At 34.5% G+C, this 18,791-nt stretch overlaps 1 protein-coding gene across 1 annotated transcript in view; it reads right to left on the bottom strand.

The window, feature by feature from the left end:
* Window positions 1-18,791, bottom strand: part of LOC136034983 (uncharacterized) — a 98,139-nt gene that overhangs the window by 46,638 nt on the left and 32,710 nt on the right. Inside the window, exons 8-10 of the mRNA XM_065716552.1 lie at window positions 15,462-15,761; window positions 10,445-10,629; window positions 4,137-4,320 (exon numbers count right to left, since the gene is read on the bottom strand). Coding sequence (XP_065572624.1) covers window positions 4,137-4,320; window positions 10,445-10,629; window positions 15,462-15,761 — 669 coding nt within the window. The remainder of the gene's footprint in view (window positions 1-4,136; window positions 4,321-10,444; window positions 10,630-15,461; window positions 15,762-18,791) is intronic.

Raw genomic sequence — 18,791 nt, 5'->3', positions numbered from 1 at the left:
CAATGAGTGCATAGGGTCGAAACTGAGAAAAAGAGATAATGGTGTTTCCAATTTTTTCAATGAAAACACCCTCCTCCATAAAAAATAAACACATAATTATTTGCCTTCTTTTATAAAAAAAATTCGAAAATCTATTCTTCGAAAATGGTTACTCCGACCTCTGAATAAGTATTTCGACTCAAATGCTTATATACTTATACGAACCTTTATTAAAGTCCTGAAGAGTTTGGCCTTTATTTTACTGTTTTAGGATAAACAAAGGAGGACATATGTCATATAATGCAGAGCTTAAATTAGAAGAAAATAGGCAGTGAAGTGGCCACCTTTGCACACCAAAATCCAAATCCTAGATTAATAGCTTTTAAACTTCTCATACATTTACTTTCTATTATACAAATCTCCTAAAAACAACAATGTTGTAAAAACCACCCTGCTTTCTTTGACAAAAAAGCAAACCCAAAAAACCAAAACCCACAGCCAAAACAAGTAGTGATATCAATTTATTCGCTTCAGTGCCATCGCAAGACTCGTAAACAAATTTGTGACATAAAAAGAAGTGAATATTTTGCTTTTCAGCCTCGTAAGTTATTTGCGGTCAGTTTAAGCGTCCTTCAGATCTAAAGAGTTGTTTAATTTTTGTTTTGTGTAATGCAGTTCTGACACCCAATCAGATAAATATCTTTAAGTGACACATAAAGAAAAAAGAGGTATTCCTACTAATACTTCTACTACCACTAACAATGCATTTCATCAGCATCAAGGAAACTACGCACGCTTCTCCTCCATCCCAACCCAATTAAACCTTCACTCTTTGCCCCAATTTCCTTCCCTGTGACCTCTTTCCGTCTAATTCAGGGAAGACCTATTTGCGTTTTGTCCGAGAAGGATGGTCAAAAACTCAAACTATTGCAATCTGTCATCCTTTCCTCTATAACGTTGCCTAGCCACTTGAACTTTATTTTTTCACTATAACCCTAGACAGTTGGATTCATTTTTTCGTACAACTTATTATTTGAAATAAGGTCAAACAAACGAGTACTTAAACTTTTTTTAGACAATTCTCTTGGAAAACACTTAACAAATCTTCCTCAGCCTTTCAAAGCAGCACCATTTCAGTCATATTTGACAATACTACCATTGCCAAGACCCATTGCCTTGGCTATTCTACTTTTTACATCTTCATTACATACAACCATTGCTAACAATATCACTCAAGTATGTGACAGAAAGAAAAAAGATCTTAGAGAGCCATTGCTGGCGCAAATGGCGTCAAATCGAAGTTCCAGTTACTGGGTCGTTTTTTACATTGACAAGCAGCAAGCTTGTCATCCAACCTTGCTGAGCCTCATATTACCTTGCTGGCCTCATATTACCAAGCAAAGCATCAATCCAACAGGGTAGTATGTGATGCAAACTCCTTGATCAATTTTCTTATTACATAAAATTTCTCCATCATCCTATCTTATTCCTCACAGTCTTCCTATCATTGACTAAGAAGACCCAGAACCCTCAAAACCTCCGCTATTTCGCCACATCTTTACCTAGAGCACTCAAATCATAAACTAAGTCAAGGGGAGTTTGATCTTCACAGTCGACACTATATTCTTCAATAGTCTTTGCCATGTTCCTTCAAAAAAGTCCATAAAAATAATAGAAGGATTACTTGCATAAAATCTCTGGATTCAAAACTATTGTTATTTTTACTGACTTAAAATTTTGGACAGGATGACCAATCTGGTAGAATTTAACAAAAAAGAATTTTGGCTTAAAATCTTTCCCACAGGCTAATGAATTAGGCTTAAATATATCGCTTATTTGTGACTCCAGAAATAGTACTTCACTGAGCAATTATGTGATTGGCTTACAAAACTATAAAAAACACCAACACTTATTCTTGAAGCACTGAATTATGCAAAAATCTTTACTTTTAACTTCAGTTGGTATTTATTATCTGAAGATAACTAGCGTTTACTGTTCGCCTTTTAGCGCTATTAAATAAAACAAACAATTTTTTTTTACTGAAAGTAAGGAGCGACATTAAAATTTAAAACGAACAGAAATTACTCCGTATATGAAAGGGCCTGTCCCCTCCTCAGCGCCCTGCTCTTTACGCTAAAGTTTGACTCTTTCTCTCAACTCTTACTTTTTAGGACAGTAAAAAACTCAACTCTACTTTTAAAACAGTAAAAAAAACTTTAGCCTTACTTTTTGAAACAAAACAGAGCTAAACTTGCTTTTAAAAGGAAAAGTTGTCCCCAAAATTGAAAATTTTCTGAGAATTAGTATTATATGCAATAAGTTCAAAATAACTATATAGTTTATAAAAATATGTGTGAACTATAAAAAAAATCCGCAAAAATATCGTTTACAACATATATATAATTATTTGAAATACATGTAAATAAATAAATACTACTTTATACTATAATTATTACAGAGGAGCATAAAATAATATGTTATAGTATTATATATTATATTGTTATATAGAATAATCCAATACAATATAACGTATTATATCACATTGGTTTATAATATATATATATATATATATATATATATATATATATATATATATATATATATATATATATATATATACATATAATCACAAAAAAATACACATAAATGAATATAAATATATTTACTTGTAATATAATTATTGTAGTGAAGCATAATATAATGTAATATTCTATATTATTATGAAATATATTGTTATTTAATATAATATAAATGTATAATTATAAACAAATATATATGAAAATTGTCGCTATTTCTACGTCCAGAAAATCGATTCTAAACGTTTTTTTCTACCAATGTTAGGACTCGATCCCGATCAAATAGTTTCAAAATTCTTGTTTTCCTACAGTTTACGCACATATCTCCTATTTTGACGGGTTTACAAAATGAAAAATCGCAAATTAAGCAAACGGCCTATCTAAACAGGTCCTTGAGAGATATATTTAGTAGGCAAAAAGGTTGACTTGCAAAACCTAGTTGAAACCTCAGTGAGTCAAGAATTTTCAATCAGTCATTCAAGGAGGTGCCACTGGGATTAGGCATTGCATGATTTCCCAGAAGGGAACGGGGAAAAAAAATAAACTTTTTAATATCAATTAGCTAAAGAGACACTTTTTGAAATTACGCAAAATGTAAGATTTAAGTAAACTAAGTACCAAGGACAGTATTTATATTGGTGAAGTGGAAATCTTAATGTACACGTATGTAAGAATTAGGAGAAGTTACAAATTCAATTTTTGGTACTTATTTCTTATAGCCACCACACGCAAGAAGTGAAGTTAGGTTAATTCTAATGAAACAATACTTACTTCATAGCATACAGAATAATTGTAGCTAACACATTTTGCATACAGACACACTATACTTTACCCCCAACCCCACCCCTAATGTGCAAATATATAGCCCAAATTATGTATTTCCAATGCATTTTCCACTGTAACTTGGTTTTCCAGCTTTATTTCGTCACCACATTTGATTCAATATTCAGGTACAGGGGGGAAACACAATGCGAAAATAACTGGAAAATATGTAATTTAGGCTATATATTTGGATATTAGGGGTAGGGTTGGGTGGGTCAAAAAAAGGAAGGTGGGTCAAAAATCAGCGAAAAATAAGCTAAAAACAAGTGGCACCAATGAATTCAAGAAAGTGGGGCTTTGCTTTGAAGGTGCAGTTGCCTTTGAGAATCTACTGATCATTAGTATTTGAATTTCTATGGACGAAGAGCCTTGTCAAATTTAACTAAATAGTTATACTTATTTAAATTCACAGTTCAACGTAGCAACGCTGATGAAAATGTTGTACCTACTTAAAAACTTCACATTTTGAAACAAACAAAATAAAACAGTTAGATAAAACATATCCTAGATTCTGAAAATAGAGATTATAAGTGCAAATATAATGTAAAGTATGAAACGTGTAAGGGTTTCTAAGATCTAGTGTTTTTTTTATATTGTTTTATATTTTATATATATAATATACATTTTATATATAATAAATATATATTTTTTACATTGTTTTTTTTCTTTTTTTAAGAAGTTTTTCAAAGAGAAAAGAATGATCTAGTGCCAATGAACTTATAAAAAACAAGCATAATATAATTTGAGGACTTTACTTACTCAAAATATCATTCGCATTTTTGTAGGCACTAACTTTGTTCCAAATCCAATACATAAGTTTAAATACATCAAATTCCGTTTCATTGTCGATGTCTGCCAAATATTTAACCAAATCATTAAGTGGATTTTGACAGCCATACTCTAATAAAATATTCAGCATACACTCTTTGTAGACAATTCCAGGCTAAAATACGAACATTTAGTCAATTCATAATTTACTCAATGTTGAAATATCACATTAAACAATATTTAAAATAGTTACAGTTTGGATAAAAAATTGGTTGTTGTAACAAAAATATAAGGACAGAATATTGCAAACACGGGCAAGATGCATAATATATTCGCATATTCGACGCACAGTGTGATTCCTTTTATTAGAGAAAGGTATTCTGCTTTTTGCATATGATTTAATTTTAGTTTCAGACTCAGGTCAGAAGTTATTGAATCTGTTACATGAATATTTATTAAGAAAGAAAACTTGAGTTGAATTATAGAAAAACAATGCATTTAGCGTTTAGGAAGGAGCACCAATTGAATGAAGAAGACGAAGGCATTCCAAGAGGTAGATAGTTCCGAATTCAGGGAAAATGGAGATATCTAGGTGCGAAGTTTAAGGCAAAGGGTAGAATATTTAGCAGACAAATAGGAAGCAGCGAGGAGATGGCCAGGAGTTCAGCCTTAAATCAGCGATTTAGGGGCTCATAGAGACGAGTCTCCATGTTCTTAGCCATACCACGTAAGGAGGGTTTTACAAAAAAGGTCAAACTGCTCAGCTAAGAAATAATTCTAGCCGTTAGTCTTATACTAAAAAACTAAATCTCCATACATAGTTTGCGAACAAAGAACTACAAAAAAAAAACCTTGAAGCCAAGACCAAATTTGCCAGTTGATTAATCAAGTTTGATTTTTGTCTTTTTATTCTACGAAAAATTGACATGGACCGTTAGGAGGGGCTATATTGTGACAAGAAACCTCTTTGATCACTATCTATGCAAAAACTGTGTACTACAGGGATTCAGTGACTGATCCTACGCAGCGTTGACCAAACGAGGGAGGGGGAGGTCTGAGATCGATTTTATGCATTATTGTCAAAATAGATGAAAAGATTAAGTATGCGCAGGATAGAACGTCACTGTGAGTCTTCAATCATACAGACGAAAAAGCCTTGTATGACTCTAACTCCAACTAGAAGTAATACATCCACCTTTCTATTAAAATGTATCTTTCAAGCCTGTGTCTATATACAAAATCTATGACTGAACGAAGGGGATTGCAGGAGTGTATGCATAACTGGCAAAGGCAGTAAGAGATTGAACGTACATGGAGTGGGGGCATTGAGCGTACTGGCAAAGTACATGGAGTGGGGGATCCCTTAAGCAAAACAGATAACAAATCCTTCTATAACTGTGATTTCAACAAAGTGCAGCCTGGTCACATTTCTCTAAAGACGTATTGAGAAAACCTATGCAATCAATATTTTCCCCTGTCTAGTTTAAGACAACCTAACAGCATACCCAATGAAAATCAATGTTGCGGGTAGAGGCAAAATATTGTTAAGCAAAGAATATTTGTCCAATCTTATTAGTGAATTATCTTTCATTTATTCAGGCTGTTTTATTTATTCAATTTTTTTTTCTTTTCTTGTTCAGTTCACTTCAAAAGGTTAGATTTTGTCTTTGTTTTTTTCTGAGCACTGAGAACGACTTGGCCGAGGTCTTGGCTGATAAAATCCTAGTTTTTTCTCACCTATTTGATTTGATTTTTCATTTATTATATGCTTTTTTTTTGTTTCATACGTCTTATAAAGTCAATTTGCATAATTTGAGTCTCTCGTTCCTGGCCCGCGGACGTCGAGAAGAGTGAGCCAGGGGACAATGCCCCTTCACCCTAGGAAATCAGAATATATTTAAAAAAAAAACAGAAAAATTGGAAAGCAAAAAATACTTCAATTTAAATATTGGCAAAAGAAAGCTCTAGGTAGCAATTGGTCCATCTGAGAAATTTTTGGCAGCACTCATTCTCTGGGACTACAAGTACTAAACCACCTGCAAAAGCAGAACTTTTGACGTTCTGATCAAAATGGTTATCGTAAATTTTGATCTAACACCTAGTAAGACTGGAGGAGGGGCGTTTTAGGACGTATTGGGCGTTGAAGAGCCGCCAGTTTGCCCTCTGATCCGTTTCGGCCCTTAAAACAGGCCAAAGAATAGGTGGCTTGAGAGAGAATGAGCTCTCTCCTAAGTTACTACGACCAACAACTCTTCAAGATGAGGCCCGAATGGCTTCATCATGGGAGACACGTCACTCTTTACTAAGCCAAAGCTACTACGCTGATTCAGATACACTTTTAAATTTTCCGAAATCAGAGAAATCCCGAGATTAAAAACCTGTCCGAATCACCGAATTCCTTGCTGTACATACACAGATCACCCGTTTCAGAAACAAAAATTACGTTGAAAGTGAAAATTTATCAGAGCCGTTGTCCAACGGACCCATGAAGCAAATCAGACTCAGAAACTGCACACCAGACTCCTTTTCTTGCTCTGGAAGCCATACTAAGTGTTACTTAAAACCGTAAATAAAAAATAAAGCATTGTGGCAAATAGCAAAATAAAGCATGTGGCAAATACGACTACTTTTACAAAACAAAGCCCCAATACGGTAAAAAAAAGAAGAAATAATGCTTCAAGTCCAAATTATTCTAAACTCTGCTCTGCAAAAGAGATTTAATTGAAAAATGTATTTTAGTCCTTTGTATTGTAAAAAAGTATTTTAGTCCTTAGTATTTTTTTAGATAGTGGGAAAAATATACACCGTTTCTGTCATGACTGAAAAAGTATTTCAACATATATATATATATATATATATATATATATATATATATATATATATATATATATATATATATATATATATATATATATATATATATATATATATATATATATATATATATATATATATATATATATATATATACTTAATTTATTTGAAGCTGAATATAAAATAAATTTAATGAAAATTTTATTGAATATAAAATGAAACGAAATATAACTTTAAAAATACTAAAAATTATTCTACCAAAAAATGATTTTTAATTATAAGATATATATATACCGGTTTTAGACAACTCGTGACCATTGGAATTTACGTAATAACGTCTTTATACTTCTGGATGAAGTTCATTTAGATGTAAGTTCAAAATATCAAATTTTGTTAAAGAACACACCTTCAACTTAGCTTATTTTCGGTAGAATTACAGAAATGTACATGATCAAAAAATTATTTTAAGAACAAAGGACAAATGAAGTGAAATACGATATTTGAAATGGTTAAGTGGAAAATTACACAACCATTCGTGCATCTTAAAAAATTAAGAAAAAAGCAGAATTTAATTTTAATTAAGAAGACCCTCATGTGCAGTTGTACACATTTTGGTCGTAGCTGGTGCCAAAATCAAAAACAAGAAAGAACAGAAAAAATAAGAAAACAAGAAAGCTGAGCTTATTTTCGTAATTTGCACATCCTAGTTACTTTTTTCAAAGTTTCTTTTATAACCCTTGTAGATGTGAAGACTATCAAGCATCTTTATAATTTAGTTAATCTCTAGTAAGGATTTTAACCACTCTCAGAATGAACCTCAAGATGAGAACACTTTGTTTTTTCGCCAAAGCTGTAGTATGGAAGGGGCCTCACTGACTATGGTAGCACGAATGGTATTTGGAATGAAGGAAGTGGTGTTGTTAAGATCACAGAGCGTCAAATTAAAAACGGGCGTCGAATTAAAAAAAAAAGGAAAAATGGATAAAAAAATCAGCGAAAAGTAAGCTAAAAAATTCATAGCACAAAACCACTTTGGTGCTATACAAAAATAGCACAAAGCAGCTAAAGAGGGTGTAGCTTTCCTTTGAAAGTCTATTTGTCTTTTGGAATCAACAAATTATTTATGTGTGAATTTTTACAGACGAAAAGTGTTGTCGAATTTAATTAATTAACTTTGCTTCCCTTCAACGTGACAATCCTGACAAAAATGTGCAATTATCCTAAGCACTTCATAATTCTGAAAACACCAAGTGAAGAATTTTCGAAAATCACAGTTTTTAGGCATGAATTGACCTAAGGTGGGTTCAGGTGACAACAAATGGGATCTTATCTGTTAGCCAGTACACACTCGAGAATTTCGGTCTAAAGGTATGTAGACCCAACAAGAATGAACTGTGGGTGAAAAAATGAGCGAAAAGTCGGCTAAAAATACATCGTACGAGACAACTTAAGGGAATGTAACTTTCCTTTATTTCAGTTTCTACAGATAAAAGCCCTGTAAAATTTAAATAGCTAGTTGTTCTTTAAATCTTCTGAGCTTGATCTGTTTCGTCGCGTGTTTTCTGGCGAAAAATCTGTTCCTAGATAATGTATCTACTATGGGTCGCCTCCCCGTAGTAGCATAATATTTGTATGCATGGATATATAATGAGTCGGAGGTAATGGGCTTGAGACTGTCTATGCAGAATTTCGACTCTTGTTGATAGAAGAGGATCGCCAAGAACTGAAAACCATGTTGTGACCAAGATGGGCCCAGGATTGCACAAAGCCTCCATTCATACACGGGGTCCCAGGGGCTTCTTGCTGTCTGGTTCAAAGCCAACTTAACCGCTTCGTGTAGACTTGAGAAAATTCGCTAGTTTCCGTCCAGCACTGGTTCTGGGACCATTGCTTTTCCTGAGGCTAAACTAGTCCCAATGTTGTAAAGAATATGAAAATTGGAACTTGGAAAATTACAATGTCAAAAAATGACTATCGTATCGACATTTTGACAGACGAATCGATCTGGACTTATTAGGAGTTCCAGAAACTCTTATCCAAAGGGTAGGAAGCACAAAATTAGGTGATATAGAGTTTGTTTACTCAGGTAGGAAGGATGGGGACATAGACAGAGAGTAGGAAAGAACAGCGCGGTTTTAGAAAAGGTAGTGAATGTGCCAACCAGATTTTCATTCTTAGCTTAATAATTGAGAAGTGTTGTCAAACTACCTTTGGTCCTCAGTAGTGTAGATTATGAGCAAGCGATCGATTCTATTGATAGGAGAGCTTAGTGCTATGTACGAGAATAACACTGCAGTTAAGGTAGGAAATGAGGTTAGCAGCTGGTTTTTTATTAAATCAGGAGTTAAGCAGTGTTGTGTTCTATCCACCTTTATATTGATCATTTTGATGGACTTTGTCTTAAGGAGCACAGGAAAGGCAATGGGAGACCACAAAATCAAATGGGGAGGAAAGATTCTCCTGGACTTAGATTATGCTGATGATTTGAGCGTCCTAGATGAAAGTGTGAGCAAAATGAATGAACTTTTAGAGGTTTTGAGAGTTCAAAGTGCTACAATAGATTTGAAAATTAATTTTTAAGAAGATTAAGTCACTAACGCTAGGAATAAGTGAAAATGAAAAGGTGACATTGGGTATCAAAAATATTGATCAGGTGGGCAGCTTCACTTACCTTGGTAGTATTATTAGTAAAGAGGGTGGAAGCGGTGAAGATGTTAAAAGTAGAATAGCTAAGGTTCAGGATGTTTTTCACTAATACTACTACTAGCAGTTCACCTCAGCACAAAGCCGCCAGAGAACACAGCGACAAACACTCATCCTCAATCCCAATCTATTCAAAGCCTCTCTGTTTTTAACAGTTAAAAAACAGTTTGAAAGAATAGGAAGATAAACAAAAGCGGATGAAGATTTACAAGATGAAAAGCGGATGAAGATTTACAAGATGTTTTCCAGAGAAATTGCCTATGGATTGTCCTGGGTACCCGGCTGACTGACCGCATATTAAACAGTAAGCTGTTCGAAAAATGTAATCACATCCCGCTTTCTAGGGCTATAATGAAAGAAAGGTTGAGATGGCTAGGTCACGTTCTGCAGATGAAGGATGACAGATTATCCTTTTTGGCCAACCGTCAAGGGCTAAACGGATAGCAGGTCGTCTTCGTCTGAGGTGGAAGGATGTCTCAAAGAAATATTTAAAAGAAATAGAAACTTCCTGGGAGGGTGTAAAGAGGGAGGCTTTAAATAGATTGGAATGGAGGAGGAGCGTGCGTAGCTGTGTTGGCCTCAGGAGGCTTGGTGTTGCGGTGAGTTGTTAGTAGTAGTAGTAGTTTCAGGTATGGAAGGACCTAAAATAGGGCCAGCGGGCAAAATTTTATTCGTATATCCTTTGTAGTTTTAAACTTCAAAAGAATTAACGAAAATTCTAAATTTAGGATTTCTTTTTTTTTCTTCTGCAATATACGATTTTAAAGACAAAGGCAACTCACAAGGTCTTCCAACAAAATTGAGGGTTGATCTGGTGGAAGGAGACCATATATCTCTGCCATTTTACACAAATCCACAGGATCCAACACGACGTCGCAAGTAGAGCAATTGAGCACGTTAATAAGCTGACGTTGTGCACCAAGATGTTCGAAGTTTATCAGTCCCTCCTTCTCAAGTACAACTGAATCTAAAAACAGAGAAATAAATAAAGATAACAAGAAACTAGCTTTGCTATTGTTATGGACAACAATACGGTTTCTAATAACTAAAGCGCCATTTCATAATTGAACTATTTCTCAGATACTTTTTGGAGGGAGGGGCCAAAAACTTCGGTAGTTCTTTACAAGTTTAACCCTTGAAAATTAAACGTTACCAATAGTTTTTTTTTTTTTAACCAATAGTTTCTTATATAAGCATCTAATCCTAGTTATTCTTATCTTCGATACTCTTCAAACCTTAGGTGATCTTAGTTCCTACCTTTTCAAAAAACAACTATTTCCTGGAATGAAATACTTCTAAAAATTATTTTTACCGTAAAAGAACAGTTATTTCAGTTATCTTCACAAATAGTTATTTGACGGGGCATATCCTCTTTGCTATCTTTCACAACACTCACGAGGCTCAGATACTTCTATTTTCCTTCAATTAAAAAAACAAATCAACAATATGGAGGAAAATAGTGTTATAAGAAACCTATAAAAAAATTTATACTGATTCCAAATATATAAAATTCTTTAAGTTTAAACTCACCCCCCAAAAGCCCGAAGCCTGTGAAAATTTACCTGATTTTCAAAATAGAGGGAGAACACTTCCATATACTTTAGAGATCTTAATTCCCTTTGTGGTTAATATACTTTGTGGTAAATTTTATGTAGAAGAATACAGCAAAATTTCGAAAATAGACAACAGCAACGCAAAAATACCACTGATTGCTCGCTAAAACATAATCAAAAACTAGAAACGTTTGAATCAGCTGTTGCAGAACACATTTTTTACTTTCCTCACCACAATATTTTATTTGATCAAACAAAAATTGTAGATGCGTCTGTGAGACTTTTGCAAAGTTTCAGAGAAATTATAGAAATAAAGAAAGACTATCTATGGGGGTATTAGTATTAGTAGAGATGAAGGAGATTTTAAAATAAACTCAATTTATAATAGTTTAATTATGGAGCAGGTAAAATCGTCAACCAGAAGTGATTTACATAAGAACAAGTAATAACCCTGCGAACAAAAGTCAGATTGAGGTCAAAGCTGGAAAATGTTAACGGACTGCAGCTAAACTAGCAAACTAAAAAATCTGCTCAATTTATAATTCATGTATTTGTTTATAAACCAGTGAGATTTAGTTAGGGGTGATGGACTTGGGGTTTGGTGACTTTATTTGTTCAAGTGAAGATAATCTTCACTTTTAATAAATTCTTATTTATACACTGAATGTTAAGAGGAGCGACCCATGGTTCACTATAGACATTACCTTTGGTTTTATTCTTATGTTGTAATATCAGTGCTGGACGTTTTTTTTTATAATGTGAGTTGTTATAATTTTTTTTTCTTTTTCGTGTGTTTAGTTGTGGTTTTTTTGTGTTATTTTTTTTTTTAAATAGCTTTAATATTTTGTCATTTTTTTCCGTTAAGGAAAGCACCCGGACGAGGGGCCGGAATATTCAGAATTTTTTTTTTGAGTCTTATATTGTTTTTATTTTTTGTTCACTGCTTTGTTGAAATTAAAATCCGTTTTTATGCTTAATTTTTCGTAAATGGAAAAGCAGTGTGGTCTAAGAAATTATTCCTGTTCCTATTTTTCGTCCTGTGTTCATTCTCAGTTTCAATAGGCCTTAACAGTAGCATTGTGTCGTACGTTAGATACTCTGGCATTAAAAGTATAGTTATTACAGGATGGTGAACGTGGTCTGCCTCATTTCTGTAACGCTCAAGTACCTGGCCATCTGTCTCAAATTGGAACCAACAAGAGAAAGGCATAAAATAGCGTTTTTCCTTGCAATATTTTACGTCAGGTAAAACACCTCCGATTCGAAAAAGCTACTATTTTCCAAGAAACATTGCTTCAAAATTACAAGGCCTGTTTTCCTCAGAAGTCGACAAAACGTGTCTCGTCAGATCGACCAAGTATTACACAACAAGTTAAGAAAATGGTAATAAAAAAAATGGCTTTTCTGTTATGGTAATAGCCAACAAGCCAACAGGTTGAAAAACAAACTAAGAAAAGTCACTCGACAACACGCGAACAAACATGTAGAACGTGAAGTTAATCATCTGTTCGAGTCCAAACCAAGCCAGTGGCACAACCAAATCAAAGGATGACAGGCAAGGTGGAAAAAGCAGTTGATTTTAGCATTGATGAAGATGACGTCGTAACAGCCAACTCTCTTAATAAACATCTGGGTAGTATTGTGCAATCCCTCCCGCCTTTGCTGAGCAAGGAAGTACCCACCCCTCCCCCTGAGTCTTTTAATTTCCCTTTAATATCAGAGTCCCAGGTATTTTTTAAATTAAAAAGGCTTAAAAGAACAAGCATTATCCCTGTAGATATTCCCGTCGATCTCATCAAACCATTTCCAGATTATCTTAGTGGCCACCTAACACTACTTTTTAATCAGGTGACAAAAACAGGTGAGTATCCATCAATTTGGAAAAATGGGTTCATTACATCAATACCAAAAAAAGATGCATCCAATGAGTGTTTGGGTGTCCGACCCGTTTTTAGCAAAATGTATGAGAGTTCTGTTGCAGCATGGCTGAAAGACAGCATTATGGAGAAAATTGATCCGAGGCAGTTTGGAAATATACCGAACACGTCTACATTTCATTACTTAGTAAGTATAATTGACAGTATTTTACAAAAACCCGATGGACTAGATTCTTGGATTTATCTTATTGCAACAGATCTAAGAAAAGCTTTTGATTTAATTTGCCACAATATTCTTGTAAAAAAAAACTTCTTGGACTAGATGTACATTCATTCCTTGTAAGTTTAATTGCTAGTTTTCTTTCTGGTAGATGTCAACGGACAAAATATAAGTTCCACTGCCCATTTTTTGTGGAGTTCCCCAAGGCACCCTCTTGGGACCACTTTTGTTTCTTGTCATGATAAATGATTTGGCAACAACACTGGATGACCGCTGGAAGTATGTCGACGATCTGTCACTCATTGAATGTTGTCAAAAAAACCTACCAAGCAGAGCAGGTTCACTGATGGATGATATATGTCAAGATTTAAAGGTGGACAAAATGACTGTCAACTTTGATAAATCTGTAATTTTAACCATACCTTCTTTAAAATCTACACCAGTCTTTAATCCACTTATTCCCAGCGCCAGTCACATGACCGAAATGAAACTGCTCGGCGTTAATATTACTTCGGATCTGAAGTGGAACAAACATGTTGATGGCATGTTAAAAAAGCTAATTTGCCCATCAGATCTCTGAAGTTGTCGGCTCGCCATGGAATCCCTGCACCACACCTCCTGTGTATCTCTCTTTAATTCGTTCCAAACTTGAATACTGTTGCCCTGCATGGCATTTCCGGCTGACTAGGGAACAGTCGGACCGGATTGGGAGGGTGCCATACAGTGCTCTCCTAGTGATCTCAAAAGCCCCGAAAGTGCTGTATATATCCCTCCTTAATCAGTTTCAACTTCAAACCCTTTAATCCCGTCGTTGAAAACTCGTCCTGTGGTTTGGTAATAAAATCCTGTCCAGCCCTATACACCGAAATATCCTCTCGCCCCAACATCAACCGGCACGGGTAAGACCAATCAGGGCCATTGCAGAGCCTGTACCACAACTTCAACCTGTGACTGTGTCACATGCTCGTTATGAGCTTAGTTTTGTGCCCTCGTTTGTTAAGTTGTTTAATGCTGGATCGACTTTTTAATCCGGATTATTGTTGTTAAATGTATATATTATAATTTTGTGTATACTTGTCGACTGATTTTCGTGTGTATGTGACAATTATTGTTGTTAATTGTATACATTATAATTTCGTGAATGTTAATTTTGACTTGTCGACGGACTTTCGTGTGTGCATAACCATAAAAACTAATAATCGGCTCTGTCCGTCCGAGCTATGATGAAAGAAAGGTTGAGATGGCTAGGGCACATTCTGAGGATGAACGATGCGAACTTTTCGGCCAACCGTCTAGGGCTAAACGGAAAGCAGGTTATCCTCGTCTAGTGTGAGAAGATGCCATAAAAAAAGATTTTAAGGAAATGAGAACTTCTTTGGAGGGTGTAAAGAGGGAGGCTTTGAATAGATTGGGATGGAGGAGGAGCGTGCGTAGCTGTGTTGGCCTTAGACAGCTTGGTAGTAGTCATTTAACTTTTAACTTGGTAGTAGTCATTTAACTTTTGAGAGAGCAGCCTGACAAACACCAATAGGTGGGAGAGGGAGAAACAGAGAAAAAGGATAGAAAGAGAAAGTGAAGAGGGAGATAAATGAAAAAAGAAAAGGCAGGGGCCAAAATTCCTGAGCATTAAATAGTCACCTTGAAATTTGGAGTAACAGGAATATTATATTAGAAACAAACAGAGAACAAATTAAAAAACTAGTGTCTTTAAATGAAAGGACAGAGAATTATTAAAACACTAAACATTTATACAGTATCCTACATACTAGAGGGCTTCTATCCCTCCCCCTCTTTACACTAGAAATTTAACATATTATACTGATGGATTACAATTTAATAAGACAAAAAGTTAAACTTTATTATAAAGAGCAGTGGCTTACGGCAAATTACTCCTCTTACACATAGGATTGCTTTTTTTTAGGTCTAATGTCAACTTTCTAATCACTTGAGAATTGGGGTTTTTATCTATAATAATTTCCTTTGGAAGGCAACTGCGTTGAGCCCCAACTAACAGAGAAAGAAAGAAAGAAAGAAAGAAAGAAAGAAAGAAAGAAAGAAAGAAAGAAAGATAGAGAGAAAGAAAGGGAAGAGAGAGGGAGATAGAGAGAAAAAAAATAGAAAAGGCTTAGAGCAAAATTCACTGGCTTACCAAATGCCAGAGATGATGGATAAAAGTGCTGCTCCGTAGGCGTGAAGTGTTGATATTTAATCACCCTCTTTTCATCAATAAAAACGTCATATACGGAAGGACCTTCGCCATAAGCAAAAATACCCAAGTAGGACACAAGACTATCATGACGAGCGACTGGCTTTAGAGGCATCTGAGCTTGATAATAAGCATTAATATCAAAAAGCACTAAATGGCGCTGGCATTTGGCACCCAAATTATCCGAATCTTCTTGTGTTTCAAGGACAAATGCGAAAAGACTGAGAGTTGGCTGACCAAGACCTAGAAAAATAAAAAAATGTAGTCTTAGTGGACAATTTGTATTTGTCATGCCACCTTCCTCAGGGTGAGAAAAATTGCGCAAATGCATTTATTTTGATAATGCGCATTTTAATCTAGCCACTGCGTCCATTTAAGATTCATTAATGAGCCAGATCACAAGGATCGCAGTATATTTTCTGAAGAAGTATTTTTATTTCTCCATTAGATTTTCCGTACCCACAGCGCACGAATTACGGTTCCATCATTTTCTATTGAAGTCTTAGGTGAATTTCGAACAACAACTGTAATCTGTTATTTGCCTCCTTCGTGATAACTTTAAATAATTTTAAGTATGGTAATGCTTTTCTCTTAGGGAGTACTATAATGGCTAATTCCTGAGCCATCCCGAGTTTTCAAAATTACATTTGAGAAACTCGCTTTCAATGATGAGCCTTCAGGAATCCAATAATGTTCACAATTCTACCTCCGTCGGAATCGTTTTTTTACGATTTAAATTATTTTTATATATTCTTCTTTTTATAGTGTCGTTAACAATTAAAAGACAATTAATCGCGTTAGCTAATCAAGTGGGAATTAGACGTGTTTTAAATCCAATATTTGACAATCGACCACTCCAAGTTTATGGTTCCGTCGGAATCGTTTTTTTTACAATTCAAATCCCGTTTTAAATACAGCGTCTTTAACAATTAAAGGCCTTTAGGTAGTCATGTTAGCCATTAAGTGGGCATTACACACGTTTCAAATATTTAAATATCGACCACTCCAAGTTTCAGGCTTAAAATGGTTCCGTCGGAATCGCTTTTTTATAAAATTCAAATCCTTTTTAAATATACTTCTATCTACAGTATCGCTCACAATAAAAATAGTCGCGTTAGCTAATTAAGCGGGAATTAGACTTGTTTTAAATCCAATATTTGACTATCGACCACTCCGAGTTTCAGGCTTAAAATGGTTCCATCGAATCGCTTTTTTCAATTTAATTCCTTTTTACATATCCTTCTATTTACAGAGTCGCTAATAATTAAAAGACTTTAGGTAGTCGTGTTAGTTAATCAAGGGGGTATTAGAGATTTTCCAAGCTTAAAAACTGATAACACAAAAATGTATTTAATTAATTCACTTTAGGTACCTACACAAAGCTCGTTTTGAGTCAATTTTTCCAGAACTTTTTTTGAGTTTACAAAACCATTCGTCTCATTAATGTCAAATTAAATTAATTAAATTAACCACATACATAGAAAAGATCGTGTTATGTCACCTTGTCACGGGAGAGCAAGAACAAGATCGATAAAAATTTTTTGATCTTTTTTTTTTGCAAACGTATTTGAGCATGTAGGAGTGTATTATGTAAAGTACATTCTAAGATGGAACTTCCTCAAATAAGCTTTATAAAAATTATTTAGTACAGAAAACTTTTTGATTGTTACTCACAGGGAACTATGAGCAAACCATATTAGAAGTGCAGCAAATGTTTTAAAGATCTATTTTTAGCGTGTTTTTTTTGCAAATTTTTTGCCTAAGTTTCTTTCAGTTAAGTTTAATTCAGGCAAATATAATAATTTAATAATCTCAACTAATAAATTTTTTGTCATTCTGTTGTTGTCGTTTTGGCATTGCTTGCCAGTTTTTAGTTGTCGTGCCCTTTTTTTATGGTTTTTTGGCTTGTATTTTTTTATCGCTCCAAAATTCAAATTCAGCCCCTGAGGGCTTGTGATAGAATTTTTTTTTAAATGGATTTCTTATCCCTTAACCCAAAGAGTCAACCTTGAAAAATGATTAAAAAAGCGGTGAAGAACGTTTTATTGCTGACTCGATAAGTTGTTGTACTTTGTATATTGCTTTCCAGGAAAGAGCCTACAGCTCAAATTAAAGTCTTAGAAGCTGTTCCCAAATAATTATTTATTTGCTTTCTTATCATACTTCCTTCCCATAAGTTTTTGGCCCCCCCTTCGTATATAAAGGCTTTCGGATGCGATATCGAACTTCTGGATCCGGTATCGGACTTTTATTATTATTTGTGCAAAAAAAAAAAAATTCCCTTTAACTGTAGACATTTTAAATTACCACCTTGCCGTCTCTAGAGCTACAGCTCTCTCGGACGTAAAAACTTGAAAACTTCTTTCTGCACCCAAATCGGGCTTAACTCTCCAAAATTGAAAAGGCCAATCTTTTCCAGTTTTACCAAAAGCGAAAGAAAAAGAGTAGACACTATTGATTAGCTTCTACTGATCTCACAGAAGTTCTAACTTCCATGAAGAGACCATTCCTCTACTCACTATGATTTTCTCTTGAAATCCTTTGCAAGGATTCGAAAGTCAAACATAATAAGGAATCAATGTCCTCTTTTGTCCAGACCCATTTTTGGCACCCTTTTCTGATCCTGACTATACTGAAGCTTGTAAAATTTGATTATAATTGTTGTAAATCTCTTAAATATTGAGAATTATTTTTAATTACTTTCACAAAGAAAGCAGGATTAACTTTTATTGCCAGACCACCATGAGACAGCATGCAAATAAATACCAACGTTTCTGTCGGCGTTGCCACATTGAACTTCGAGAATAAATAAGCAAAGTTGCCAAGTTAAATTTTATAACGCTTTTTGTCTGAAAATTTAAGCCTTAGCAATATCTTAATTCCCAAAGACAACTACACCTTTCAAGGGATAACTACCCCTCTTAAGCTATTTGGTGTCACGTGTTTTTAGCGTTTTTTTTTTGCCTAAGTTTCTCTCAGTTAAATTTTGCGCCCAGTATTACCGAAAACAGCATGACTGAATATGGACGTCTTTTATATTGCAAAATGAATGTCTGAATCTTCCAATTTTTTTAAGATATATATGGTCGTATAAGTTCCCACTTGACCCATTCAAACAAAAAGATTTGATTGTCATTGCCCTTGGTCCTCTAAATTCAGACACTAAAGAAAACTTCAACAAAAGAGTAAATCGAAAAAAAAACAGCAATAAAGTGCTTAGCCGGTCTGTCATCGGCAAATCAACGATAAGATGCTAATCGATGAAATCAGAGC

The sequence above is a fragment of the Artemia franciscana genome, chromosome 13 (assembly GCF_032884065.1).
Source record: "Artemia franciscana chromosome 13, ASM3288406v1, whole genome shotgun sequence".
NCBI lineage: Eukaryota > Metazoa > Arthropoda > Branchiopoda > Anostraca > Artemiidae > Artemia > Artemia franciscana.
The sequence above is the reverse complement of the archived record's forward strand: the minus strand, read 5'-3'. Positions and strand labels throughout refer to the sequence as shown.